The sequence below is a fragment of the Macrobrachium nipponense genome, chromosome 3, assembly GCF_015104395.2.
Source record: "Macrobrachium nipponense isolate FS-2020 chromosome 3, ASM1510439v2, whole genome shotgun sequence".
Lineage (NCBI taxonomy): Eukaryota > Metazoa > Arthropoda > Malacostraca > Decapoda > Palaemonidae > Macrobrachium > Macrobrachium nipponense.
Window position 1 is genome coordinate 133,155,946 of NC_087202.1, and position 13,037 is coordinate 133,168,982.

General features: G+C 42.4%; 1 protein-coding gene across 1 annotated transcript in view; it reads right to left on the reverse strand.

Moving 5' to 3' along the window:
* Window positions 1-13,037, reverse strand: part of LOC135222065 (little elongation complex subunit 2-like) — a 211,647-nt gene that overhangs the window by 23,876 nt on the left and 174,734 nt on the right. Inside the window, exon 8 of the mRNA XM_064260216.1 lies at window positions 11,455-11,590. Coding sequence (XP_064116286.1) covers window positions 11,455-11,590 — 136 coding nt within the window. The remainder of the gene's footprint in view (window positions 1-11,454; window positions 11,591-13,037) is intronic.

Consider the following 13,037-nt stretch of genomic DNA (forward strand, 5'->3'; position numbering starts at 1 on the left):
TGCGTAAACTTGTACAGCCATGACCAACAAAACGAGAAAACTTTTTTTTTTTCTAAGTACAACCGAATTTGATAACATCCGTTTGGCTTGTATTTCAATAATCGTACTATAGCACACTATTACCGTAGTTGTTATAAATGACGTTGTATAAAATAGAACAGATATCTTAATGTAATAACTTTATTCACTACAGATCAAAGATCAATTGGGAAATATACTGTTAAATTTAAACCTTAACTGAAGCTGAGAAAACTGTTCAAGTTGCTAATGACTATTATCGTGCATCGGCAACAAGGAAAAAACTCCAGTAAACATATGCCATAAACACAAACATAGATAAAATTGAGATAAAATCATTTTAATCAAAACTACTGTGCTTGAAAGAACACATTTAGTGTTGGTTTCACACCGATATAAGATAAATAACGTAAAGTTCATATTACGATAATATAAAGGAAAATTGCGAACGGAATCACGTAATTTTTTTATGCAATAACCATGCCGCCAACATAATCTGTTAACGAAAAAAAAAATTAGTCCACAATCACAACGAGACATATTCAATTCATATTTCCGCCTAAAAACACGTCGTATAAGGAAAAGTAACCTTGTCTCATATAAGTCAAGTATCTAGATATTCGTTTATGCTAAGTAGAAGCAAGAAAATTCGCTCAGAATTGCGTTAAATATGGCGAAACAAACTCGTATTCGCCATCAGCTGATCTGAAACCCAAACACTGGCCGCTCCGCGGAATACTGGCTTAGATTGGCGTAGTATTTTATAATACAATAATATGAGAATACATACAATATTATTGGATACAGTGAAGTAATGTATAAATTTCTGAGCTCAGCTCGTGTCGGCCTATGAAAGTATCCTTAATATCATTCTTTCTAGGCAAATTTAATCTAAAATTACCAGAGAAAAACAAAATTAAGAAAATGTCAGTAAAACTGACTCGCTCACTCTATAAAAGAAGTGTCGGTATGAGAATAGGGGCGAGTGGGATCACTACCACGAGTCATTCACCATTTAGACCTTCCAATCTAAAATCCCCACCAGAGAGAGCTGATACTAAAGGGTGATGCGGCCGCTACTACTACTACTACTGACGCCACGGACAGCAGCGCCCCTAGCGGTCATCCTTAATCATTAGACTTACACGTTGTACGCTTTTTTCTCTCGTGCCGTGTTTTCTTGGGATTTATCTCTTTTATTCACCATGGAACGTGCTGCCATCGCATCGGCTAAGTTAAGTGCCTCATAAGTAGTATTTTACCGTATTTTAGTCTTCCAGGGACCAGTATTTTCCTTCTAATAGGTCATATACGGTCTCCCGGTTGACTCGTGGCGGCGCCATGCCGCCTCATGTTTAAGAATTCCCAGGTCTTCCATACTGGGACTTCTTATACTTATGGGCTTACTATATCACGTTCATCGTTTATTATATCGTTTTTATAGCTAGGACAGCCCTTTTACCATTTCTCTTAGTTTGGTATTTAGGGCTATTCTGTGTTTCTGGCCCGGCCCAGCATCCCGGCTCTTGCTCTTCATCGGCTATCGCTGGCTCCGAGTAGTCAACTGTTCCTCGGAACAGTTTGCCTCCTCCTGGGCTTCTTTTTCTTTTACTAAAAGTGTCTTTTCCATCTTTTACGATGTATTTTTAGTTTTATTTAGGGTGTTAGGCTAGCCTAGGTGCATGTCCCATGTGTTGGTACAGTCTGGTTCACGTGGCCCTTCCACGGTTGTGTTGCTATCGCGGCTTAGGCCACTTGCGGTCACGTGTTCCATAGCACCTTACCCTTCCCCTTCCCTCCCTACCAGGTATAGGGAGGGGTCTGGGGGACTCCTTGGTTACCATGACAACCACAGTAGCCTTCCTCCCTCTTTCTCTGAGGAGGCCAGGAGCTCCCTCCCAGCTGGGGTATAGGGCGACCACTTGTCTCGGGTACCGGGTCACCGAGCGGGTAGTTGTTGGGACGGGGAGGAGTAGGCCACCCCCCCCCCTCTCTCTCCCGCCGCGTTACGCCGGGACACCCCCCCCCCCCATTGCTCAGTCCCACCTTTCCCCTACTGTAACGAACGGAGCCTCCGCTGCAGCTGGGGCCCCTTTGGTTATAGTTCGTCTGGCTCCGCCAGCGGGCGGGGTGGTCACTACTAGTGGTCTGTTGCTTGCCTACTATATCCTGCCTTTTTCCCGCTACCGGAGGAGAGCTTGCTTCTTACCCGGGCACTCTTCTAGTAGACGGGGAAAAGATTTATATATATTTCGTTATAAATATAAGGATGTACCCTAATTTTATGGTGAATTTTAGTATTAACTAACTGTGTGTATACCATCTCCGTCGTTCTCCGTCGTGGTTTCATGGCACACCACCACACCTGGTTGGATATTCTCTCTTGTCTCCGGCGTAGCCTTAGACAACTCCAACTGCCTAGTTACCACACGTATTATGGCGGGGCTCTGGTTTAATCTAACTTTCACGCTCCGGCATGCAGCGGAGCAATTGTTAGGCTGTAAGTGTTCTCCTGATACTTATGTATCTTTCCACTTACAGGCTACCAACTGTCAGGTCCTGGGGTGTAACGCGACGCTTTACGACCCCTGCGCCCACGATGAGTGCAGGACTCACGCCCCGTGTGCCACGACCCACAACGCTATGATCGTCTGGCACCCAGAAGCCTGCACCATTTGCTATGACCTTGTCAGTCAGCTGGTGGGGGGGGGGTAAGTCGATTTTAGGACTTCTTTATCGTATTACTAATAACACTTAGTCATAAGCTTGTTAAACCCTTCTCTGGTTTAATCTAACTTTCACGCTCCGGCATGCAGCGGAGCAATTGTTAGGCTGTAAGTGTTCTCCTGATACTTATGTATCTTTCCACTTACAGGCTACCAACTGTCAGGTCCTGGGGTGTAACGCGACGCTTTACGACCCCTGCGCCCACGATGAGTGCAGGACTCACGCCCCGTGTGCCACGACCCACAACGCTATGATCGTCTGGCACCCAGAAGCCTGCACCATTTGCTATGACCTTGTCAGTCAGCTGGTGGGGGGGGGTAAGTCGATTTTAGACTTCTTTATCGTATTACTAATAACACTTAGTCATAAGCTTGTTAAACCCCGTCCCCGCCACTAGAAGCTTCATTTCGCCTTCTCTTTCAGGCTGCCGCCGTGAAGGAAGTCGCCTTAGCAACCCTGAAGGCTTGGGTGGGCGGCTTCGGGAAGAACGCCGCCAAGGGCCAGCCGTACATCTTAGATAAGAAGCTGGCCGTTCAGATCTTCCCCGGCGGCAAATCAACAGGCTACGTTGATCCCATCTCGGCAGCCCCTCTCATCGCGTCCATACAGCAAGAGGTGCAGCAGTCGTTCGGGTCCGCGGCCACGCAGGAGCCGGTCCCAGACGTCGCAACTTTGGACCTGAACATCGAACCTATGGCGGTAGGGCGGAGGATTTGTTGGTTGAGGTAGGTGTGTCGGGCGCCGAAGGTCTTTCCTTGGGTGCTCCTGGATCTTCTCCTGTCCCTTCTACTGCTTCTTTTCAAGGCTTTACGGGATCTGAGATCCCTGCCCGCTCTCCCGCTCTCTCTGTACCCCCAAAGGTGAAGGGACAGAGAGAACAGAAGACCCTCCACAAGACGACTTCTAAGAAGTCGTCGTCGTCTTCTTCAGCAAAGAAGTCTTCGACTTCCTATGCTGACGCGGTGAAGGCTAAGCCGAGCTCTTCGTACTCCAAGAGCTCTAGAAGCAAGGCTTCTAAGGAGAAGGCTCGCGCTTCAGCCGAGCCAATGCCTTCTCCGGCCTCCACCGCATCCACTCCGGCAACGCCGGTTGGAGTAGCGGGACCGAGCTCCTTTGATCCCACTGCCTTCTCAGCAGTGGTGATGCAACAGGTGGGAGAGATGGTCGGCTCGCAGGTCTCCGCCCTCGGAACCAGGTTTGAACAGATGTTTGCGCAGCTGTCAAACACCCTCAGTCAGTCGGGCCAATCCATCCAAGATCTCTCTAACAGAGTTAGAGAGAATGAGGACCGAGTAGCTGGGCTTTCTCAGGCTCCTCAACCAATCTCCCCAGTAGCAGGTACTGACATTCTCCAGCTACCTCCATATGAGTCGCTACCAGCCTTCTCCACGGATAATCCATGGAGAGTGGCCGCTTACGCTCCATTCAAGGACGGTATGATCTCTGTCCCGGAGTGTGGAACTCGAAGGATTGAGGACTTTGAGTTTTATCCTCCGGGATTAACTCAGCCTTTCATTGGATATGCTAGGCTGACAGTGGCGGCCCTCACTAGGGAGGACAAGATTTCCCGAGAGAACGCGCTATATAGTAGAGAGCACGCACAGCGGGAATGGGTTCACTGCCTGGAGGACTGGGAGTGTACCAACACTAAGCTCCAGGCTTTCAAGAGTCCTTTCACTATTTTTGCGACGGAGGAGGAGGCTTCTCTTCCGTTCGCTACCAAAATAGTGGAAGCGACTCTTCAGGCAGTCCTCAAGGATGAGCCCATGCCACAGCTGAGGGAAGCTGATTCTGCTTCTCCGCTCTTTCCAGCCTTTGGAGAATTGTGGGAGAACTTGCCTGCCACATTCACGATTGGTAAGCTTAAACCAGACTGCGCAATGACCAGTTTGGCGAAAAGCTTCCAAGGCTGCCTGATACTTTGATTCAGGCAGAGTTCGATGCTCGAACTAGGGTTGGGAGGTCCCTCAACTCCTTGATTATCACTGAAATGGCGGCACTGTCGTATGGCACAGAACCGCTATTCAAGATTCTGGCCAAGTCTCAGCTTCAAACAGTTCAGACGGATGCTTTCGACTTCTTCCAAGCTAGGAGGAACTGCCGAAAGCATGTTCGCAGGAGTGCACTATTAGGCACGAACCTAATAGACTCCTGGCTTCCAGCATGTGGGGGGCGGACCTCTTCCCAGAGTCCGCTGTGAATGAGGTGCACCACGAGGACGCTAGGCTCAACCAGAGCCTTAGGGCTAGGTGGGGCATCTCTTCTAAGAGGAAGCAAGAATCCGCCCCTGCTGCTGGTAAGAAACTCAGAGCATCGTGTCCAAGGGATTGGGTTGGAGTTGGATCAAAGATCCCCCTCCAATCAAATCATTTTATCAGGAACCATCAAAGGAATTGACAGATTACGCGGAGGAACTCCTTCAGAAAGGAGCTATTGCGAGAGTCAAGCATCTAAAATTTCAAGGTCGCTTATTCAGCGTGCCAAAGAAAGGCTCAACAAAAAGAAGGGTAATCTTAGACTTGTCAAAGCTAAACTCTTTCATTCGTTGCGACAAGTTCAAAATGCTTACCATCTCGCAAGTAAGGACCTTACTTCCCCGTGGGGCCGTCACATGCTCCATCGATTTTACAGACGCATACTATCATATCCCTATAGCCAGGCACTTCCGCCCATTCCTAGGCTTCAAACTAGGAAATCAGACGTTCTCATTCAAAGTGATGCCCTTCGGTCTGAATGTAGCCCCCAGGGTATTCACGAAAATAGCAAAAGTGGTAGTTCAACAGTTGAGAACTCAAGGGATAATGGTAGCAGCATACCTCGACGATTGGTTGATCTGGGCACCAACGGTCGAGGAATGTCTCAAAGCCACAAAAAAGGTAGTTCAATTTCTTGAACATCTGGGGTTCCAGATAAACAAGACAAAATCCAGACTTACTCCAGAGTCTCGTTTTCAGTGGCTAGGAATCCAATGGGATTTGTCTTCCCACAATCTGTCAATTCCTGTGGCCAAAAGGAAAGAAATAGCCAAGTCTGTGAAACAATTTCTCAAATGCAAACAAACATCAAGGAGAAACCAGGAAAGAATCCTAGGTTCTCTTCAGTTTGCCTCAGTGACAGACATCCTCCTGAAAGCAAGGCTGAAAGATATAAACCGAGTTTGGCGATCGAGAGCAAACGCCAAATCTCGAGACAAGTTGTCAGTAATTCCCCAGATCCTTCGCAATCAGCTCCGTCCATGGACAAAAGTGAAGAACCTGGCCAAACTAGTACCCCTTCAATATCCCCTTCCAGTGTTAACCATTCACGGATGCCTCCCTGTCCGGGTGGGGGGGATATTCTCAATTCAAGCAAGTTCAGGGAACTTGGTCAGTTCAGTTCCGCCAGCTTCACATAAACGTCTTGGAAGCAATGGCAGTATTTCTTACCCTGAAGAGACTTCTTCCCCCGAAAAAGTCTCATCTAAGACTAGTTTTGGACAGTGCAATGGTAGTTCATTGCATCAACAGAGGAGGGTCCAAATCCAAACATGTGAACCATGTCATGATAGCCATCTTTGCACTAGCAGACAAACACAAATGGCATCTGTCCGCCACTCACCTGGCGGGGGTAAGAAATGTGATAGCAGACGCTTTGTCCCGGTCGGTCCCTCTGGAATCAGAATGGTCCCTGGACGACAGGTCATTCCAGTGGATATGCCGGAGAGTCCCAGGTCTCCAAGTGGATCTCTTCGCCTCACAAGCGAACCACAAGCTCCCTTGCTATGTGGCCCCCAACCTGGACCCTCTGGCTTATGCCACGGACGCCCTGTCGTTAGATTGGAATCAGTGGAGAAAAATTTATGTTTTTCCTCCAGTGAATCTTCTTTTGAAAGTCTTGAGCAAGCAGAGGACTTTCAAGGGACTAGTAGCTCTGATTGCTCCAGACTGGCCAAGAGCAACTGGTATCCTCTGCTTCTGGAATTGGGTCTCCGACCTCAACGGATTCCCAATCCCAAGCTGTCACAATCAGTACAAATGAGGACTGTGTTCGCTTCCTCAGGAATTCTTCAGACTCTAACTTTATGGACTTCATGAAGTTTGCGGCTAACAAAGATGCTAACATTGATCCACAAAACATCCTCTTCCTAGAATCAGATAAGAGAGAGTCAACTATTAGACAATATGACTCAGCTGTTAAAAAATTAGCATCCTTCCTGAAAGAATCAAACACTACAACCATATCCTTTTTCAGATCCTTGTTTGAAAAAGGTTTAGCAGCTAGCACTATTACTACTCATAAATCGGCTTTGAGGAAGATCTTTCAGTTGGGTTTCCAGATAGACCTAACAGAATCTTACTTTACGTCTATTCCCAAAGCCTGTGCTAGACTTAGGCCTTCTCAAAGGCCTACTGCAGTCTCATGGTTCTTAAATGATGTCCTCAAACTAGCCTCAGATACTGACAACTCGTCTTGTACATTCATAATGCTTCTTAGAAAGACGTTATTCTTATTAAGCCTAGCTTCAGGAGCTAGAATTTCAGAACTGTCGGCTCTATCCAGAGATGCGGGTCATGTGGAATTCCTCCCCTCAGGAGAAGTTCTGCTTGCGCCGGATCGTAGCTTTTTGGCTAAAAATGAGGATCCTCTTGCAAGGTGGGCTCCTTGGAAAGTCATCCCACTTCCGCAAGATCCTTCTCTCTGCCCAGTATTAACCCTAAGAGCCTTTCTATCTCGTACATCCTCTAGATCCTCAGGTCCTCTCTTTATGAGAGAAAAAGGTGGTACTTTATCAGTGAAAGGAATTAGACAACAGATCCTTTACTTCATTAAACAAGCCAATCCTGATTCATTTCCAAAAGCACATGACATCAGAGGAGTACCCACCTCAATTAACTACTTTCAACATATGAACTTTGAGGATCTTAAAAAGTATACTGGATGGAAATCACCGACAGTCTTTAAACGTCATTACCTAAAGTCCTTGGAATCTTTAAAATTTTCTGCAGTAGCAGCGGGAAACATTGTTTCTCCTGATACTGCATAGTAGTCATAGTATAGATCCAGGTCTCCTTTCTACCTACCTCGTCCAACATGCCTCACCCTATTGCCATGCTACTCGGATACTCTAGCCTTAGCCGCTGAGATCATTTTGGTGGATTGTCCCTTATTTTTTTGCTAGGGACATCCACACTATGTACTTATAATGTACTTCAGTGTCCCTACCCTTATTTTTATGCTAGGGTAGGACACAATGTGTTTGTATATTATGTAAATATCTTACTTAAGTGAATCTATTTTGTTAATTTGCATTGCATTACTGGATATTACTATGTTTAATATAAGTTAATTTTAAGTACTTTATATTGTTTGCTTTCTTTATCATGTCATTGTTTAGGATAAGTTAGCTTTAAGTACTTAGTTTGTATACTGTAATGTCCCTGATTCACTTATATTATATACCTCTTTTTACAACTGATTTTCATTTGTCCTTATTCCCATCTTGTCTGTTTCTCTGGTACTCTTTCATAGGCCGACACGAGCTGAGCCCAGAAAAGGGATTTTGACGTAGGAAAAATCTATTTCTGGGTGATTGGCTCGTGTCGCCCTATGAAACCCACCCTGTCTTTGTTTACCCACCCTGCAGGACAAGATGTTCATAGATTAAGGATGACCGCTAGGGGCGCTGCTGTCTGTGGCGTCAGTAGTAGTAGTAGTAGCGGCCGCATCACCCTTTAGTATCAGCTCTCTCTGGTGGGGATTTTAGATTGGAAGGTCTACATGGTGAATGACTCGTGGTAGTGATCCCACTCGCCCCTATTCTCATACCGACACTTCTTTTATAGAGTGAGCGAGTCAGTTTTACTGACATTTTCTTAATTTTGTTTTTCTCTGGTAATTTTAGATTAAATTTGCCTAGAAAGAATGATATTAAGGATACTTTCATAGGGCGACACGAGCCAATCACCCAGAAATAGATTTTTCCTACGTCAAAATCCCTTTTTTAAAGGATTTATGGAAAAAGATACATAATTAATAAAATAACAAAATACATTTTTCGGAACAGTGGCAGACAAGAGCGGACATGAGAAAACATCCTCTGACAACGTGGAGGGTAGTTACAAAAGCTGCCTTAATTTGTATCATATTTATGTACAAAAATAAAAATACCCTACACATAATATATTTTCATACAAATTTTAAACATAAAAGCATGAACATTTATAAAATCGACACATCGATCGCTAAATTTGCACTCTTTTTAACTCAATATTTTCGGAAGAGCGGCAGGTGGCGGCTTACAAAATCGAACATGAAAGAACATCATATTTGATAACATGAAGGGCAGTTTCAGAAAGTTGCCTTAGTATCATATTTCCGCACAATTAAAAATACTCTACTATACGTAATACACTTTCATACACATTTTAAACATAAAAGCATGAACATTTATAAAATCGACACATCGATCACTAAATTTGCGCTTTTTTTAACTTGATATTTTCGGAAGGGCGGCAGACGGTGGCTTACAAGAATGAACATGAAAAACCATTGTATAGTGGTCCCCCCGTATCAGACCCCCCAGCGAATAGTTAGAATCCACAAATGTTTGGAACCCCTATAAAAAGGCTAAAAACAGCCTATTTTGTTAGTTAAAACTTAAGAAAAACCACTAAAAATTTTCATACTTGGTTTTTTTAATAGTTTTATCACAAAAAGTGCATTTTATGATGAAATTGATAACGAAAACCAGGAATTTGTGGATATTTCTCATAGAAAAATACCGCGAATGCGCGAATTTTCCGCGAATAATACAGGGAAACGTTCCCGAGAGAAATCCGCGAATGTGTGAGTCCGCGAATACGGGGGGTCCACTGTATTTGATAACATGAAGTGCAGTTTCAAAAGCTGCCTTTGTATCATATTTCTGTGCAGAAATAAAAATACCCTATACGTAATACGTTTTCATACACATTTTAAACATAAAAACATGAACATTTATAAATCGATACATCCATAGCTAAATTTGCACTCATTTAACTCGATATTTTCGGCATAGAACAGCGTCAGAGGCATATATTTTACCCTAATACCTATGTAATAACTCTCTATAATCTTTTAAATATCACTTGCATAACCTTTATGGGCTGAATGGTATTTCTACAAATGTATGTACTCATTAGACATAACAGCACTAGCGGCGCTGTTGACAGAAAATTGTGCCATAAAAATACCTCAAAATGCCTTGTTTTTTAATGAATATTTTTTACGACAGTCGTAAAACTGATTCGCCGCTGAGCAATTGCGCCGTTAACCGTGGGCAACCTGTAATAATAATATAACTGTATTATCTAATTACAAAATTCATATGTGATACACATTTTAAATAAATAAATAACCTTTCCCTTATCTTTTGTTAATTGTTGAAGAGAAGCTCGAAGGAAAAGCTCTCAAATATGTATGTCAATTTAATATGACAGGAAAGGGAAGGTTGCTGATTAGCGGGTCTCTCTCTCTCTCTCTCTCTCTCTCTCTCTCAGTTAGCCCTTACACATATTTTACAACATATGTATTTCTCTGTACGTCTTTACTTGTACATTATGTGCTTCGATAGGGATGGCCTAAATGAAACAACTTTGTGTGAAATATGGAAAGAATAAAATATATACATGCTAATTTCAAGTCTCAAAACACTAAGTCTTAAAGAGAAATGGTGTATAGAAAAAGCCATAAATCATCATAATTTCTACAACTTAAAAAAAAAATTACTGACAAGAGTAAAACAAATGACTATTTTTCTTTGGCTACAAAAGTGGATCTGAAGAGGTGGATGAAGAGGATGCTCAAGAAGTCTTCATTCTCGTGAAAAAAAATCTCTGATGCAATAATAGGAAAAGAAAAAAGGACAGAAATTGAATAAGGTGCTTATGGTTCTGAAAGTGAGGCAATACAAGAATTAAAGTGAAACTGTTCCAGGACTAATTTGCCTTGAATGACAACACTTACATTTTTAAAGAAAAAATATGAATAACTATACTGATAGAATACATTTGAGAAAATTATAAGATACACAAAATGTGTCTTCTTTTGTTATTTAAGCATCAGTTATTCACTTCTTACCTAGAGCCACAAAAAATTATTATAAATTTGGAAGAAGAATAGTTACGAGTAGTTCCCAGTCTTCTTTCATTGCTTTGCCACCCAATCCATCTAGCCTACTTCTCATGCTTTCTTCTCCTCACAACACTCCACTCAGTGACCCCTCCCTCCCTCTCTCACCGGCATACTCTCTATTTTGCTCTTATACTAAGTTCAACTATACTTATCTTACTACTGTATCTTATTTTCTAAAATAACTGACATTCATATTTTCTTGATTAACCACAAATATATTTCCCTTTAAAATAATGGCAATTACAACTTCCACATGTAAAATTTTGCTTTTTACTGTTTTCATAGTGACAAATTACCTTTGCAAGTGAGGTTAACCTTTACACTTGTGCTAATCCAGAGAATATATTTGTACAGTAAGGTAGTGTGGTTTGTCTTAGCTCTGCCATTCACAAAGTGGTCATTCTAATTGTCAAAAAGGATTGTCTGAATTGATTGGAAATATTGTGTTTTTCATAGGTTCTTAAATGAAATCTAATAGTGGAAAGCTCCCGGGGAACTAAGCAATGCCATCGTGCAATACTACCTATCCTAACAAAGATTGAAATGTATTAATATTACCTTCAAGAAGTGTTGTATTAGGACGTACTAGAAGATCCAACCACTGTTGCGTAATTTCGGAAAGAGTATTGACTTCACAACCAAAATATACTTGAAACTCAGGTTTTGCATACAAAATGTATGCTTTTGACTGCCCCTGAAAATGAAATGATAAACAATTTCACAATTACACTTGCTTGCCATTCAAGATAGTGATAAAAAATATTTCTCAATGAAAACAAGCAAGTAGTCTTATTAATATGAATAAAACATGTGAACATTTAATTTAATGTTCACCTGTTTTATTCGTTTGCCTTACAAAATTTAATTCAAGAGTAATAACACAGTACATCAAGAGGACATCTACCGAGGAAAGAAGCAAAATCAGTCTTCAATTTACTCAAAATATTTTTCTAAAGATACAAAACTGTACTTTAAATGTATTCCTCTTTCTTTAAATGAACAAAAAACAGGTTTTGACATAGGAAAAACCTATATTTGGTAGTCACTGTTGAGTCCTCAAGTGTTACCCTTTCCATGGTCTATCCAGAGCTCCATGGTGACCAGACTATGTCACAGAATTCTCTTAACTCATCTTACGGCCAGGTATGTGTCGCAATGATAAACATTATAACACATGATAGAGTAAAAATGGACTCAGGATAATAAGGCATTTTCTATTATCCTCAGCGAACACTAATACCAAGTTTACTGATGTCAAAACTGCATAAAGAAGAAGAAGAAGTGGTTATGCGCACACGCACCATCATACTGTTTAAATACGACCAAAATCCAACCAAAACACCATTCCTTTCTGTTGGTCAATGTAGGATGATACCTTACACAAAACCTATGTCTTTTTGTCAGGGAAGTGGGAGGGTTTTGAGGATTCAACGTCAACTACCAAAAATAGGTTTTCTTATGTCAAAACCTGTTTTTGATAGTGTAGTCACTGCCTTGTCCTCAAGGAGCTTTACAAAGAAATTGACAGGTGACAAAAAGCTCTTGGATTTCAATCACAACCAAAAAACATGTTTGGTCAGGGGTCAAGCAACTAGTTTCAAGGCTCCATTCTTTATTCCAAATACCTTAAGGTTTGGTAGCAAAGAACAAGAAACTAGGTGCAAACTTACATTTTTTTGGGTAAAGTTCTGTGGTGACTTACTTAGCATGATGGGTATGGTTGCAGTATTGTCAAACCTTCCCCAGCGGATAATCAGCACACTTGCTTCTTGTGAAGATCCTTGGTTTGCCATTGTAGCACCTATGGGTTAAAAATATCTATGCCACCAGCCAATACACAGTGTAGTCCAATTTGTTCGAGCTCATGGCAAGTGTTGCTAGAGTGCAGGAAAAAACAGACCTTTTGGGATGTCTGCTATGACCTCTAGGTAAACATTAAGTGTTTGAACTGGACATAATGTTTATCTACTAATTCTAGTTTACTTAGAATAGGAGATTTCCTTCTTAAAGGAATCCCATTCTTGGCCAGGAATGACAGGCCAGAGGACAATAATAATTGATGGTCAGCCATTTGCGTGGCGTATTGTCCCCATCTAAGAAAGTCCAGTTTGCTAATACAAGCTCCTGATGCTAATGCAATC